The sequence below is a fragment of the Gadus macrocephalus genome, chromosome 18 (genome assembly GCF_031168955.1).
Source record: "Gadus macrocephalus chromosome 18, ASM3116895v1".
NCBI classification, from domain to species: Eukaryota; Metazoa; Chordata; class Actinopteri; order Gadiformes; family Gadidae; genus Gadus; species Gadus macrocephalus.
Window position 1 is genome coordinate 8,613,534 of NC_082399.1, and position 17,500 is coordinate 8,631,033.

At 45.0% G+C, this 17,500-nt stretch overlaps 1 protein-coding gene across 1 annotated transcript in view; it reads left to right on the forward strand.

The window, feature by feature from the left end:
• The window catches only part of antxr1c (ANTXR cell adhesion molecule 1c), a 30,712-nt gene extending 18,696 nt beyond the window's left edge, over positions 1-12,016 (forward strand). The window contains 3 exon segments of the mRNA XM_060037252.1: positions 1,536-1,616; positions 9,492-9,713; positions 9,715-12,016. Coding sequence (XP_059893235.1) covers positions 1,536-1,616; positions 9,492-9,713; positions 9,715-9,762 — 351 coding nt within the window. The 3' untranslated portion in view covers positions 9,763-12,016.
• The last annotated feature ends 5,484 nt before the right edge of the window (positions 12,017-17,500 follow it).

The window sequence follows — 17,500 nt, forward strand, 5'->3', positions numbered from 1 at the left end:
CTACAGTACAAACCCATTGAGATAAGAAAACAGAACTCCAGCTGATGGACTGAATGAACAATGTTGACACTTCTCTTTGGCTGGAGAGCCCTCTCCCAATGGAAGCCAGATGTGGCTTCCCTTTTTTTTTTTTTTTTTATCTTGCCAGGTTATTCATCATTTATCTCATAAACAAAAAATAATCTGTTCAGTGGAAAATAATTTCTTACTTTTCATGAGTGAAGCAATGGGGAAATATCCAAACGCAGCTGGGGCCTCATGTACTAAGGTTGCGTACGCACAAAAACGTGGCGTACGTCCTTTTCCACGCTCACGTTCAGATGTACAAAACGTGAAATGATCGTAAAAATGTGCGGTCCCACGCCAGCTCAGAGCTGTCGTACGCACGTTTCTACAGCTATTGTTCCTTTGGCGACACTTAGAGGTGACGCTGGAAACTGGGAAAAAAGGTGAAAACAATGACTCAGAGTGATTTGCACATCAGAGACACACTAATGAACAATTAACACACCTTGCAATTATATGGGTGGCTATAAAAGCATGCGCAATGGATGAAGAAAATTGTTTTAAAAATGGCTGCGTTAGCGTTGTTAGAGGACATCGCAAATGGTCAAATCCGAAGGGCGCTGGAGACGCCGGGGCCGACGGAGCAATCCGTGCCCTCTCCTTGCTTGTCTATTCAAAAAATAAAAAAATTAAGTTAATAAACACGAGTCAAAGTCTTCAATATCCTGGCATCTTTACGCACGATTTATGTGTATTGCAAGCAGCCAATTGTAATGACCAGTATAATTACAGCATTTATGACTTCAGCATATTTACCTTGGGGATGATCGGTGTCCCCTTCATGGGCTCCCACCACTCCGGTGAGAGCTGTGTCACCGATCAAAGCGGCCACTCTCAAATCGAAGGGGGGAGAGTTCCCCCACTCCCGTCCCCCCACCTGTTGCGGTCACGCTTCGGCGGTGGGCAGAAACCCTCCGCTTCACCTCCACCTTGAGGTCTGACCACTTTTTTTAATTTCAGAGTGTGTGCGCTGCTGAGACCCCACTGCATTGACGGCCTCGCAAACACACTCCCACTTACTTCTCTTTTGTTTTGCATTTATCCCTGTTGACAGGGTTCCAATAGCATATGCTTGCGCATTTCTACCTCGTGGAGCAAAATCTCGAGCTCAGACTCCGTGAAGTTTCGTTTTTTGCCTCTGTTCATGGTGCCAGGTGATCGGATTAAGAGGTGAATCTCAGGTCCAGAGGCCTATTTAAATGAAATTGCATATTTAATAAGGGCGTGGACAGGGAGGAGTTTGGCACCTTGGCATGTGCGCTCAATTCCACGTTGATCGAGATGTACAAAAGAAACGTGCTTGGATCCATGCGTTCGCACACTTTGATACATCTGAATTTATTTGTGCGTAAGACAGTTTCTGGGTTTTGGCGTACGCCAAGTTTCAGTATGAAATCCACGCAAGTCTTAGTACATGAGGCCCCTGGTGATTGGACAAAACACTCACTTCCTCTCCTGTTCTTTCGCAGGGTAAACTGGACGCTATCTGGGCGCTGTTTCGCCGTGGTTACGACCAGGTGTCTCTGATGAGGCCTCAACCTGGAGATCATGTAAGTACCTGCCTTCACAACGACAAAAGCAGCCATGCACTGCACCACGGGAGGGGGTGGGTGGGGGGGGGGGGAGGTTAAGAAACATGGCTTCTGCAATGCTTTTGTTGCCTCACCTTAAAACCATCCAGGGGGTGACACCAGACTCTGTCCTTCCATTCCTCCCTCCCCACCTCCCCTTTCCTAGCTCTCCTCCTCCTACTCTTCCTAGTGCTGTTATGTTTCTGTAATAGGAGCTGTTTTCTGGAAGTGGCTGTAAGGGCCATGTCGGGACACACATCATTTCACTGTTTTACCTTCTCCTAATCTTCACCCTCTTCGACTGATTCTTACTTCATCAACAGAAACCACAGGGGAGCCCCCTCCCCCCATAATCCCCCCCCCCCCCGTGGTTTCTGTACTGACTGATGACTTCCTTTCTGACTCCCCCTCCCTCCCTCCCCCTCTCCTCTCTCTCTCTCTCTCTCTCTCTCTCTCTCCTCTCTCTCTCTCTCTCGCTCTCTCTCTCTCTCTCTCTCTCTCTCTCTCTCTCTCTCTCTCTCTCTCTCTCTCTCTCTCTCTCTCTCTCTCTCTCTCTCTCTCTCCTCTCTCTCTCTCTCTCTCTCTCTCTCTCTCCTCTCTCTCTCTTCTCTCTCTCTCTCTCTCCTCTCTCTCTCTCTCTCTCTCTCTCTCTCTCTTCGTTCGCTCTCGTCTCTCTCTTCTCCCTTTTGATTTCCATTTCTCTCTCTCTATCTCTCTCTCTTTCTTTCTCTCTCTCTCTCGCACACTGGTTGGGCCATTACCAACTGCCAGCCAGACACCCCACTCCTACCCAAAGTTAGAGACAATAAAGTGGATAGAAAGCAGACACTTGGCCCCATCCACACATAAGTGTGTGTGGATGTGTGCGGATCTGAATCACTCACACCGCATCTGCTATTGAAAGCCTTGTCTGCGCTAAACAAGAAACATATTGAATGAAGTACGCTCCCGCGTTGTGCATGATGCTATGTTATCAACCTGGGTGCACTTTTCAACTGTGAAAAATGCTATGATTTATCTGGCCTATCATCATAGGCTTAACTTTAGCTAGCTTAATATAGTAGTCCAATAATCCGGGGCCTGGTGATTCTATTAATTAATCACTGATGTGTTTATTAAGCATGGCACATGAAACACACAGTGGAGAGAACGCAGAAGGGCTTTTCACACCGAGTCCGTTCTCTCTGAATTTGAGTTATTTGTAGCAAACCGCAGATTGTAAAAAATAAAGAAAAAAAATTTAAAAAAGGAATTTCAATCCGACTCAGTGTCCGTTGAGTATCCACAAGGTAGAGTTCATTCTTTTTTTCTCGCTTTATATTCTCACTACAGCCCCATACTCCATGTTGTTTTCTTCATCTCCACCTCCCCTGTTGTTCCTCCTAACAGCAGAACCTCTCCCCCGCTGGGCACCTCGTTAAAACCATGCCTGATTTGCAGAAAATATCCAACAGCCTTGTGTTTAATTTGAATTCCACCGCTTAAAATTCGTGTTTTCTTGGCACTTTGGCATTAGTCACCTTTAGTCACCACTCACCAGGGCCCACGCCGGGGTCCTGTTTCAAAACAAAGACTCGACCAGACGAGGCGATTCACGGGAGTCCATCTTAAACCTGCCGAGTGAGGTTCAGGGGGAACCACATCTTGTAATAGATATCTGATCGAGCACCTGGATCGTTAGTCATGTCTGGAATGATGCTGTCACCCGCATACTTGTATTTTTTCTTCTTCTGCGGTTTGTTACAAGGCACTAGGAAAATGTTCCAAGGCCAGCAGTCCTGGCTGAAATACAGTTATTGGGATATTGGTCCAAAAATTGAAGCGTATATTCGTTCCCGCGTATATTAAGTGTTGTCTTTGTATATCCCTCAGGCAACCAGGATATCTGTATCTAAGTATGGAGTCAGGCTTTTAGGTTATCAGAAAAATGGCCAATGACGAGAATGAATGGAAATGCTTTGTAACACAGAATCGTGCACAAACAGATGTGCGTGCACATACACACACATCGAACCCAAGAACGCACATCAATCAACACAGACACAGGCTGGTCTTTGAATCGCTCACAGAATCATCCGGAATGTCTTGGAAGTTCTACTGTGGTGATGTCATTTGTTGCCGTCGGGTTTTTTCAACTCATCGTTGGTTGCCATGGAGATGGCTGAATGGCACGCTTTGAGGGAGCCCCTAGTTCGTAAAACTGTACAGTATGAAGATGAATACGGCCTCAGTGACTCTTAAAGCCCCCCAGACAGAGACCCATGCACCGGTTGACCCCCCCCCCCCCCCCCCGTTTCTATCAGCCCTCTACAGTGGCGTCCATTGTGAACTCCCTCCGGCTTCCATTGGAAACTAGCATTAAAAGTGAGGAACGTTTCGTACTGTCGGAAGGGAGTTCTGAGATGGCTTACACTTCCCGGTATGTGTCCAGCATTGGTTAACGGTTATACAGATGTACCGTTTTCTATTTCATCCACAAAACAAACAAAAGCAGAGTTCAGTGAAATTGGTTTTGTAGCCTAGCCTCTCCCTCTCTGCTTCCCCACCTCACCCTTCCCCACTGCAGAATTATGTGGTTCCCCCCCCCCCCTTCCACCTCTCTCCTTTAAACTCACTAACCTCTCTCTCTCTCTCTCTCTCTCATTCTCTCGCTCTCTCTCACTGTCTCTCTCTCTTCTCTCTGTTTGCTTAGTGTAAGGGATTTACCCAATAAAGTACAGCATGGTACAGACTTGTGTGTGTGTGTGTGTGTGTGTGTGTGTGTGTGTGTGTGTGTGTGTGTGTGTGTGTGTGTGTGTGTGTGTGTGTGTGTGTGCCTGCATGCACGTGTATGTTTGTGTGTGCCTCCTTGAGAGCATAATCTTGCTGAACTGGGTTGTTGATGCAAGCACACACAAATTCTCACACACACACACACACACACACACACACACACACACACACACACACACACACACACACACACACACACACACACACACACACACACACACCACACACACACACACACACACACACACACACACACACAGTTGCGATCCCTCCCTTCCACACGCTCATGCCCATAAAGTCCTCTCAGGGTTTAGTGCCTTGCTAGCATGGACACCACAATATCATAGCGTCATGATTAGCAGGAAATAGATCTTACAGTACGAAGCCAGAGCTTTGGGTCGTTTTATGCGAGAATGCATCATCATCAAACCTCATCCTTCACACCGCCGGTGGGTGGCTGACATAGCGCCTGCCGCCCAGATCCTTCGGCTCAGAGGCTCAACGCCAGACTCACACTCCATTATGGGGCTCATATCCATTTAAACAGGGCTGGCCTGTCCCCCTCTCTCTAGCTGTTTAACTGATGTTTTCTTTTACTTATTCGCTTCTCATTCGCGTCTGTGAGTGATAAAGTACTTCTTACTCAATTAGCCCTTTGTTATCAGGTTTCTCCCTCATTTTTGTACTTTACTGTACTGTTTTGAAGTTTAAAAACCCTAGTCCCAGCTGGTTGTTGTCAATGAGGTATGCTGCCCATCGTTGACTTAACTTACTTAGTCCCTCACACACACACACACACACACACACACACACACACACACACACACACACACACACACACACACACACACACACACACACACCACACACACACACACACACACACACACACACACACCACACACACATGGTTAAGTGTCTTTTAAGTATATGAGGTCACATCCCGGGCAGGACTCCAAACTTTCAGATCTGTCTCCACTGAAAGACCACATCTCACACACACATGCACACGCATGCTCTCTCTGCCTGTAACTCATTTACACACAACTCACAGACACAGACCATACACGCACCCGGTCTCTCCCTCTCTACCTCACACACACTATCACACACACACTGCACCATACACATTAAGACTCATGCATGACACATGCACACGCACACGGTCTCTCACTCTCTACCTCACACTCACACACACTCACACACACACACTCACTCACACAAAGACCACACATTATCTACCTCCACTCACAGACATGCAACCACACCCATTCTCTGCCTCTCTCTACCTCACTCACACACACACACACGCGCACACACACACAGTCTGCCAGACGTAGCCAGGGGTTTACAACCTTGGCCAGACAGTAGACAGTGGAAGAGGTCAGTTCTATACACGCTGTATGGCTTTCCTTGGTTTGGGAAGGCAGCAGAACAGAGAGACCAGCTGAAGGTTCAAAGGCATGAGTCCACCGCCAACTCCTTTCATCGTACGCACACCGACATGCTCACAAAGGAAAACTTATATAATTTCCAAACTACACTCTATGGGCCCTATTTTAACGGTCTGAAACGCAAGTGGAAAGCGCAAAGCGCAAGTAGCTTTGTGGGCGGTTCTACGGCGCTATCGCTATTTTACAGGCGGATAAATGACACTTGCGTCGCGGCGCAAGTGTCAAAAGGGTTGGTCTGAAGCAGCCTAATTACCCGTAGGTGTGGTTTGGGCGTAACGTCCAACAAACCAATGAGAGTGCCAGCTCCCATCCCCTTTAAGAGCCATGACCGCATTTGAATCAGACGAGTTGATATTTTGACAGCGCGTCTGCAGTCTCCGATGAGACAGATGCACATGAATTTCAAACTGCAAATGGCTCAGTTTATTGCCAAATAATATGGCCTAATTCACACATGGAATAAGGGGTTTTCTTCCACAACTTCAGAAATACTGAGTCCTCAAATAAATTTCGCCAAAGAAAACGTAAATAATATAACATATGATATGCGGTAACTGATCTATTTAATGAAATACGCAATACATTATAAACATTGTTTCTTATCAGTATTGTATGCTATCCTAATATGCATGTGTCTCCGCGGTAATAGACATTGCCATTGATTGTATTATGCGTTACGTGTTTAGTTTGCGTGTGTTTAAACAGAGCACACACGCGCGCCCGCATTCATTCATTCTTTTTAACACTCACTCGCGGTAAAACAATGTTTTTCACGATCAAATACTCATCAATCCTAAAAGTTATGGGCATGTAGGCCTATACGATGTCTGTGTCAAGAAAATACGTGTTTGCTGTACGGTGTTTGCAGATGCATTGATTTAAAAGTACAACTTATTACCGCTGCATCAGCTGTTCTTTCCCAAATAATTTACCAAGAATGTGCGGCTAGGTAGATGAGAGAAGCAAAGTGTATGCGCGAGGTGCACAAGCAATCCGTATGCATCGCATGCGCATGTAGGCTATGCATCCGCCCTTAAAATAGCATCTGAACAACGCGCCACTGACTTTAAACCAGGTATTTCCTGGTCAGTAGCGCAATGGTATTCAGCAACGGCAAAATAGCGTTTGCGCCAGAACACGCCTCCTCCTTCCGCCGAACCGCCCCTTGGGGCGCATGATCAATCCCTAATTTACCGGCGAGTGGCGCTGGTGGGAAAAGAACGCTCTGCGCCAGTTGTAAACTAGCAACGACACATGCGCCAGTGACTAAGTCACTTGCGCCGGATGCAAGTTAGGGCCCTATATGTTTCTGCCAGTACAGAGCATGGTAGAGGGTTAATTGTGTGATGTTGCAGCACTTGAGGTGGTCTGCTTGAGTGGAATAGAGTTTAAGAATAAAGGTAAACAGAGATGGGAAGATGTATATATTCTTAAGGTTTGAATTCTTCCTCAACTAACTCCGCTCACATTGTTGTGCATCTGCTTCACATCTAAGGCTGTGATATCAATGTCCCAGGAACGTAGTTATTAGTGCTGAGCTTGTGGTGACGAATTATAAGGTCGTCTGACTGTTCCTCTATGGGCCCTTTAGCCCATAGATGTTCTGGAAAATTTCCTGTCAAATGACCCGAGACCCAAACTACAAATCAGGCAGGTTTTGAAACACTACACATTCAAGTCAGCATTGAGTTGTTTCCATACAGAAGCGCTGTCCGACATACCGTTTTCTTTGTCCACCATTAGGCAAGGATTCACAAATAGAATGAACTAACATTAATACGGCGAGCAATGGGAATATTTAAGCAATAGATCACGCCAGGCTGTGGTATGTGCTCATTATACCACCGACGCGCAGCGGAGGGCCGGCGACCCCCTTCACAGTGGTATAATGAGCACATGCCACTGACTGAAGTGATCTATTGCTTTTATACAACGGTTACTGTTATGGCGAAACGAAAGTCATAGACACACTACATTCAAAAAGAAACCAAGAAAGTCAAAGTAGCCGTTTTATTAAAGAATACAAAAAAGTAGTCCCTCCTGGCTGCCGCTATGCATCGACGGTCGCTATGCAACACACTTTAGCGTCCCTCCGAGAGAAGGCTCCGATAGAGCGGTTCGCCGGCAATTTATCCTATGGAGCAGTACACTCGCCGTGTGCCTAAGCTTTCGTTAGTCTCTCCATCGCCTTGCTCACTCCCGGAGTAACAACATTTACACCCTCTCCATCATCCAACATATGTTTTACTTTGTCACTGTTTCGACTTCCAGGCGCGGAGTGATATGCAAACTTTCACAAAATGATCGGGCGTCATAGCAGTTATGTATACGCTCATTATACAACAGTTGGGAACCAATCAGATCGCTGGATTTAGGTCCCCCGTTGTATAAATTAGCATAACCTAGTCCTAGAGCATAACTTGGTGACCTTATGAACCCTCAACAGAAAAAAAATAAGATAAAGTGGATTTCAGCATTCCAGGTTAAAGGATTTAAAATACAATCCCATCTGAATAACTACCTTGCACAACTATATTTACTGCAACACTGGTACTTATCAGACCATTACTGTTTTACCCAGACGGCTGAAAGTGAGGTTGTTTTTTTTTCCAAGAATTCCTTGGGAGGATTTAGCTATTAGTGAATGTTCAGCACACACACACACACACACACACACACACACACACACACACACACACACACACACACACACACACACACACACACACACACACACACACACACACACACACACACACACACACACACACACACACACACACCACGATGTGGCATTTCCCCCTCAGGCATCCAACGTTCGTATTGGATCTCGCTCCCTATCCACAGATATTCAGTGGAAGGACCTTCCATGGGTTGAAGATAAATGTTTTTGAGGAATTCGATCCCAGAAGAGACCTTGTAGATATGCCCCTCTTTTCTAGTCCGGAAAGGCCAGACTGGGTTTGTGTGGACACAATTATGGGTCTTGGGTTTTTTGTGTGGCTGATTTACAAGTTGGGGATGAATAGAATGAGTTCCTACTGACGGCTCTGTCATTTCCTGTTCATCGCATGGTCTCTGGCAATGGGACAATTGTGCATTTGTGTCTATATACTAGTGTCCTTTTATGTGCAAGAGTGTGTGTCTCATCCTGCCATTTCCAGACAGACATAAACCACTGATGATGTATAATGCTCTGGATGAGTACAGTGGCTGGGAACAGTTGGTTAGTGAGTCCGAAAGTCTGCTGCGGGTGGGATCAAATCTGCATGCAGACAGAAAGGTGTACAGACAGACGGACAGGCTATTGATTGACAGACGGCAGACCAACTGACAGAGAAACTACTGTATCATAAGGCCTGAAACAGGCCTCCTAGTCTTCTGTCACATGTGCGATGTGCGTGTGTCAACTGCAGTCAGTTAATATCTCTCTCTCTCTCTCTCTCTCTCTCTCTCTCTCTCTCTCTCTCTCATCTCTCTCTCTCTCTCTCTCTCTCTCTCTCTCTCTCTCTCCTCTCTCTCTCTCTCTCTCTCTCTCTCTCTCTCTCTCTCTCCTCTCCTCTCCTCTCTCTCTCTCTCTCTCTCTCTCTCTCTCTCTCTCTCTCTCTCTCTCTCTCTCTCTCTCTAGGGCCGCTGCATCAACTTCACCCGCGTGAAGGACGAGGCGGCCGCCGGCGCCAACGCCAGGGCCCCGCCCCCCCGCACGCCCAGCCACACCCCCTCCCCTCCGCCGCCGGACTACCACCCCGTGACCCGCACGCCCACGCCGCCGCAGCTGAGCAGCCCGCCGGCCAGGCTGCCCCGAGGGGCAGATGCCCCTGGGACCCCGCCCTCCCGCACACCCCCGGGACTCCCCGGCCCCCCCGCCCTCCAGGCCCCCCCCCAGCCTGCAGCCCTAGACCAAAGGGAGGCAGGAACAGAGAGGGGGAGAGAAATAGAGTGAAAGGAGAGGGAATGATGCTGACCGCCTCCCCCCCACCCCCACCCCCACGAACAACCTCTTCATTATAAGCCGACCCCCCCCGCGCCCCCCCCGCCCCGTCCTACACGGCTATCAGTTCGATGCCGATGGACCACCCAGCCAGAAATACTCCACCAACATCTACTAAAGATGATTATCAAAACAGATACAAAAATCTGTCCAAAAGTCATGGAGCTCTTCGTTTATTTTTGGCACGGATCTGATCCAATTTTGCAGCTATTCTTGTAAAATATAATATTTTATAGCTTGTTAGCATCCACTTCCATCTATCCAAATACGGATTACTATGTGGTGAACTAGTTATTCATATGTAATTTAGATGATAGGCTTGTTGAATCAGGTTTGTGCTGAATTTGACTCTGTGTTTACTCTAATTAGGCTAGTTTGAAGCACGTTATCACACGATACGTTCATCACGTCGCAAAGCTACAACAAACAAGCAGTGATGCATATGAGGAGCGCTAAAGTAGACTGGCACGTGTGTGGGGGGAGACCGTGCTTGGCATTATATTTTTTAAGATCGGCGAGGTTTGTTGCTGGACAGCAAAGCATGTAAGGACAGGATATCAGAAAAGAACTACAGCAACGGTTTCATTATTTAGTTCTCTTTTATCAACTACTGAGTTTTCTTGCCAATCTTTCGAGTGTAGGCTAACAGTAGGTTGCTAGCATGGACATCGTCCTTATCCAATTTCAATTAAATGAATCGTGTTATTCATACATTGCTAGGTTGGTAGAACAGCAAGTGTTAAAGAAAAAAAATTAACAATTATACATGATCATAAAGTGTCGTTATCGGTTAAATGTTCTTTGGTATTTTTTCTGATTAAATGTGGTTGACACATTTTTATCCAAACAAACTCTTTTTTACCCTCAATTATTATTCAACCTCAAACCTGATATGCTAAAACATGATTTATAAATAAGGTGTTGAAATTACAATTGTATGCAATCTTTACCGATTTATTACCTCCTCAGGATTAGAGTACAGGACAGGTTTTGTCATTAAAAGCGTTACGGCGGTTATATATGTCTGTTGTTTGGAGATAATGTCTGTGGGTGTGCTTTTCCGGGCGTTTTATTCTCTGTTTGGTTTCCATGTACGCTTTGTCGTCAATAACTTTGAGGCTTTAGATGTTGGCCTTCGAAACTCATCAAGGCAGTTTAACGAAACGGGATGTGGTATTACTTTAGAATCTGTGCACATAGCAGAGCTGGGCAAAGTAAAAGCATAACCAGCGTAGTTTGTTTTTCACACTTTGACATGTTGTTTTGTATGACGAGCAAACTCATCCATTTGAGAAATCAGGAAGGAACACCCCTGGTCTTCAGTTGAACTGTACTGAGTATCATGTATGTCTACTATCACCACCAGTCACATTGCAACTGCAGGCAGTTCATTCAGCATCTAATTTATTTAACTTCCCACTCAAGAGGTAGAGGAGGGTACTTGAATATCGACAAGGTGTCCACCAGCAAAGACGGACACTGTGCAAAACACAGTTTAACTTCATGTCCCACCAACCACCCACCAGTCAGCCTTCTGTGGTGCAATGCAGCTGTAGATTTGAAACGGTCGCCAAACAGTAATCAATCGATCCACAAGGCGAAAGGTTATTGCTGTTTTTTTCACATTGGTTTATATTATATATGATGTCACCACATTAGTGCAATGATGATGTCACGTAGTGTGCCTTTTGTTTGTAATGAACATGTTCACTTAGCAGCCATATGGTTGTTTAGTTGGGGAAACCAATGCAGTATTTCTTTAGGTCTGCATTCAATTTCTGCATATTAAAGTTCCCCCGGATGCCATTTTGAGTTTTTATGATTTCCCTTAAGATTCTTAAAGATATATACCCCCAACTAACCAGTATGGCTGCTATAGGTCCAAGGCCGGGGAAATTTACCATTTCAAGTAATGTATGGGCAAAAAATGAATATTTTTGTTTCATCCAGTGCCTCCTGAGATTCTTTTCTATACATTATTTTCATAAGTAGTTTGAGATGTTCTTACTGTTGTTGTTTGCTGGTTGTGGTCCGTTTTTTAATTACTTCAAGAGATCATTTCAAAGTGCAAGGGATGTTTTAAAAATGGTTCTGTAATCTCTACCAAGCAAGAATTACATTTTTGTAAGTCAAATATAATAAATGTTTCACTTCAAATCGAATCAATGTTTTTCTTTATACGTGGCTCACATAACACAGAGTAGATCTACTATCGACTTCCTGGGCCACATGGGCACTTGAATATGGTATAAAGAAGAAATATAACCACAAACGGTGATTAACAGGGTCCGAGCAAAATGAAAAGTCAAGAAAACACTAATGGAAGATATATAAATATATCATATAATTATGAAGGAAAGATGTTGATGTTCCCCTTAATGCCATACTGTGTCTCGGCTTTCAGGTGACTGGTGACAGGTGACTGACATGTTCAGCATTGTCTAATCGGGATTCGAACTCTCAAACTAAGGATCTGCAGCCATCAGTACAAGGCATTATCCCATTGAGCCACTGACAAACCTGAAAACTAGCCTCATTCACATGGTGAAAATGTCTATTGATAAGCACACAACATCCAGAAAACTCCAAGCAAACATTTCTCAAATTAATTAAGGGCTTTCTTAAAAGCAAATTCCTGAAAAATCTTTGAAATTCTGGATAAATTAAGCATTAGTTGTCAAGAAGACTAACGTAAGAAATATCAATAGGACAGAGTTCATTATGAAGGAAAAATGGTTGACGAAGAAGTTGCCCTTAATGCCATACTGTGTCTTGGCAGTCAGATTCTTGGAAACTAATGAGCCGGAATGTTGATTGCCTAATGAATTTCAGGTGCTGTTCAATGTTTTTCTTAAATGAGAAATGGCAATTGGCAATGACAGAATGTCATGTTCAGCTTATTCGTAATGCTCTAATCGGGTTACGTATACCCTACTCCACCAGTACTAGGCATTATCCCATTGAGCCACTGACATTCCTAAACTGTGTGAAACCTCATTCACAGGGTGAAAATGTCTATTGATAAGCACACAACATCAAGAAAACTCCAAGTACACATTTCACAAGAGAATTAAGGGCTTTCTTAAAGGTCCCATGACATGAAAATCTCAATTTATGAGGTTTTCTAACATAAATATGAGTTCCCCTAGCCTGCCTATGGTCCCCCAGTGGCTAAAACTTGCGTTTGGTGTAAAACGAGCACTAGCTGTTCTGCTCGCCTTTGAAAAAACGGAGGCTCAAGCGCGCTGATTTGGAAATCTGTGCTCATGACGTCATGAGGAATCTCAGCTCCTCCCCTTACTCTGCCTGGCCCGCCCAGATACGTTGGCCCGCCAATGAGACTCGACCGTGCGAGCGCCACATGTGTGTGTGTGAATACACACACTGTAACGCAAGTGTTTCTTGTCGGTTCTTTGACGTGTCTTGTGTTTCCACAACGAGACTGTCGTGGGGGTTATCTAAGCCATGGTTGAGAAGGAATTGGGGGAAAAGGAACTTTGGCTTTGACTCCCTCAAGAACATGAACCACGACAAGGAGGAGAAAGGGATCTTTGCCGGGCAGCGCTTATGCACCTCCGCCTCCGGCGGTGGTCCCTCAGCGGGGCTCAAGCGGGAGACATTCGCCGCCAACAATCCCTTTCTCCTCCATGTCGTGGTTCATGTTCTTGAGGGAGTCAAAGCCAAAGTTCCTTCCCCCCAATTCATTCCCAACCTTGGCTGAGATAACCCCCAATACGAGTCTCGTTGTAGAAATACCAGATACGAGAGAGTCCGACGTGTTATGTGCCATCACACCAACAGCAGAACGGTTATCCAAATAACAAGGAAGTGTACAACACTTGCGTTACAGTCCTGGAGCTCTATATCTAAATAATATCATATACATAGATATCTATATCATATAACATATTGTGTGCGCCTCCAGACGATATTATGAATCACAAACGACTTTGTCGGGTTCTGCGACGTCTCTGGTTCTTCCACTTTCACATCAACCTGAAGTCGACTGAACCGCGCGCTGCCTGCTGCCGGCTGCCCGCTGCCGGGCAATGGTGCCTCGCGGCAACGGGCGGCATGTCGCAGTTCATGTACTTCAGCGAGTCAAATCAAAGTTCCTTTCCCCCAATTTCTTCTCAACCATGGCTCAGATAACCCCCACGACAGTCTCGTTGTGGAAATACAAGACACGTCGAATAACCGACAAGAAACACTTGCGTTACAGTGTGTGTATTCACATTGATGTGGACGTTGAAGAACCAGGAACGTCGGAGAACCCAACGCGGTCGTTTGAGATTCATAATATCGGCTCACACAGCTTTTGGCCGTGATAATATATATTATATGATATAGATATCTGTGTAGGCTATATGATAATATTTAGATATAGAGCTCCAGGACTCCCGTGTGTTCTAGAATATTTACAGAACACGGCTAAAGGCTGTGTGCGGCTCGCCATTGCGATACATCCACTGTAAACAGAGCGCATGGTGGCTGCAAGCTGCTCAGGGCCACACCCCCACCCTCCTCCTTGACACGCCCACCGAAACAGCGCATTTGGGGGAAGCTCAATGGGCGACTGGCTCGGAGTGGCTGTAACTCTGCACCACGGCTGAATTTAGGGAACGTCTTTGAATACTGTGTTAGTTGCCCACTAATACCTATATTAAAGAATACATAAAATAGCATGTCATGGGACCTTTAAAAGAGTACAGATCTGAAAATGTAAACTGCTAATTGTATCCACCTAATGATAGCCGTATGGTAGTTATACAATAACAGAATGGTGATATAGGCAAAATGGGTTGAGACTGTGGACGTTTGGCTTTTCTATGATGGGTAAATTTTGAGTCCAGGTCAATCTCGGAGGAGAAATAAGGCTAGTTCATATTTTTTTTTAAATAGCGCCACCTTTGGGTGCAGTACCACAAATTGGGTTTATTATTAGTGGGGGGTTTTGGTATCCACCTAATATTAGTTGTATGTTTTTTTTTATACAGTAACAAAATGGTCATATAAGAAAAATGGGCTAACTGCTCCAACTTTAGTGGCCAATATTTCTCAAATGGAACTAAGTAAAACAAATTCTGTTCAATGATTTTTGTGAGATTTGGTCTAAAGATGTTATGTGGCGATTTTGGTGAATTTTTGATTATTTTTGTAGCCTGTGAATCTTTCTATCATGTTTAGCTTTAATATGAAATTGTGGGAAAATTATACGTTTTTAGGGCATAAAACCCAGGTTTTATAAATGCGTCTGATTCTAGAGATTAATATTCTGAAAGAATTTTGAGTCCAGGTCAATCTGGTGTTGAGAAAAAAGCCTGATTAATGATTTTTTACAATAGCGCCACCTTTGATTGCAGTACCACAAATTGGGTTTATGGGTAGAGGGGGTTATTGGTAACCATACCTGAAAATTTCAAGAGTTTTCGATTTACGGTATAGGCTGCAGTATGACTTTTACAGAATTTGAGGAAAAAAGAACGTTACAGAAACAATAGGGGACCAAGCAGCTTCGCTGCTCGGACCCCTAATTACACAAATGAAAATCTGAATAGAACTTCTGGCAATTTGAGCTTCCCGTTGTATCAAACTAAGGTTTTGTCCATAGGCATAGATTATAAAAAGAGATATGTATGGGTTTGGTTGCTGTCGTTATACATTTTGAAGCTCTTATTACTTCCTGAGAGACTCAAACATTGTATCAATCTTCAGAAAAAGCTTAAAGGTCCCATGACATGAAAATCTCACTTTATGAGGTTTTCTAACATAAATATGAGTTCCCCTAGCCTGCCTATGGTCCCCCAATGGCTAAAACTTGCGTTTGGTGTAAAACGAGCACTAGATGCTCGCCTTAGAAAAAACGGAGGCTCAAGTGCGCTGATTTGGAATGTCTGTATTTATGACGTCACCAAGAATCTCAGCTCCTCCCCTTACTCTGCCTGGCCCGCCCAGAGACGTTGGCCCGCCAATGAGACTCGACCGTGCGAGCGCCACGTGTGTGTGTGTGTGTGTGTGTGTGTGTGTGTGTGTGTGTGTGTGTGTGTGTGAATACACACACTGTAACGCAAGTGTTTCTTGTCGGTTCTTTGACGTGTCTTGTATTTCCACAACGAGACTCGTATTGGGGGTTATCTCAGCCATGGTTGAGAAGGAATTGGGGGAAAGGAACTTTGGCTTTGACTCGCTGAAGTACATGAACTGCGACATGCCGCCGGTTGCCGCGAGGCACCATCGCCCGGCAGCGGGCAGCCGGCAGCAGGCAGCTCGCGGTTCAGTCGACTTCAGGTTAACGTGAAAGTGGAAGAACCAGAGACATCGCAGAACCCGACAAAGTCGTTTGGGATTCATAATATCGTCTGGAGGCGCACACAGCTTTTGGCCGTGATAATATGTATTAAATGATATAGATTTCTATGTATTATATGATATTATTTAGATATAGAGATCCAGGACTGTAACGCAAGTGTTGTACACTTCCTTGCTATTTGGATAACCGTTCTGCTTTTTGTGTTATGGCGCATAACACGTCGGACTCTCGTCTCTGGTATTTCTACAACGAGACTCGTATTGGGGGTTATCTCAGCCAAGGTTGAGAATGAATTGGGGGGAAGGAACTTTGGCTTTGACTCCCTCAAGAACATGAACCACGACATGGAGGAGAAAGGGATTGTTGGCGGCGAATGTCTCCCGCTTGAGACCCGCTGAGGGACCACCGCCGGAGGCGGAGGTGCCTAAGCGCTGCCCGGCAACGATCCCTTTCTCCTCCTTGTCGCGGTTCAGTCTACTTCACATTGAGGAGGACGTTGAAGAACCAGGAACGTCGGAGAACCCAACGTGGTCGTTTGAGATTCATAATATCGGCTTACACAGCTTTTGGCCGTGATAATATATATTATATGATATAGATATCTATGTAGGCTATATAATAATATTTAGATATAGAGCTCCAGGACTCCCGTGTGTTCTAGAATATTTACAGAACACGGCTAAAGGCTGTGTGCCTCGCCATTGCGATACATCCACTGTAAACAGAGCGCATGGTACCGTGGCTGCAAGCTGCTCAGGGCCACACCCCCACCCTCCTCCTTGACCCGCCTCGCTCCTCATCATTTGCATTATAGCTACAGACACCAAAACAGCGCATTTGGGGGAAGCTCAATGTGCGACTGGCTCGGAGTGGCTGTAACTCTGCACCACGGCTGAATTTCGGGAACGTCTTCGAATACTGTGTTAGTTGCCCACTAATACCTATATTAAAGAATACATAAAATAGCATGTCATGGGACCTTTAAGTCGATCCTTTTAGATGAAAGAAGAAAATGCTCCAATATGAAAGATATTGATTTTCTTGTGAAATAAGTATCAAGAGCATAGGGGATTTTCTGCAAGAAGAGCTTAACAACATCTTAAACAAACGTTCCTGGAAATAAATAAAAAATTGAATAATCTGTCAATACAAACAGTGACTGATATCTGGATATGTGTGTCAATTATCATTTTTGGAAAATGCAGTGTTGAGCTTTTTCCTTCAATTACAACACGTTTAGACCCTCTGTGTAATTCTTGGTTTTGAAGTACTACTGCAAAAGAATAAAGGAAGTATCTTAATTTCAATACGTCATGCCCTTTGGACATTACAAGTA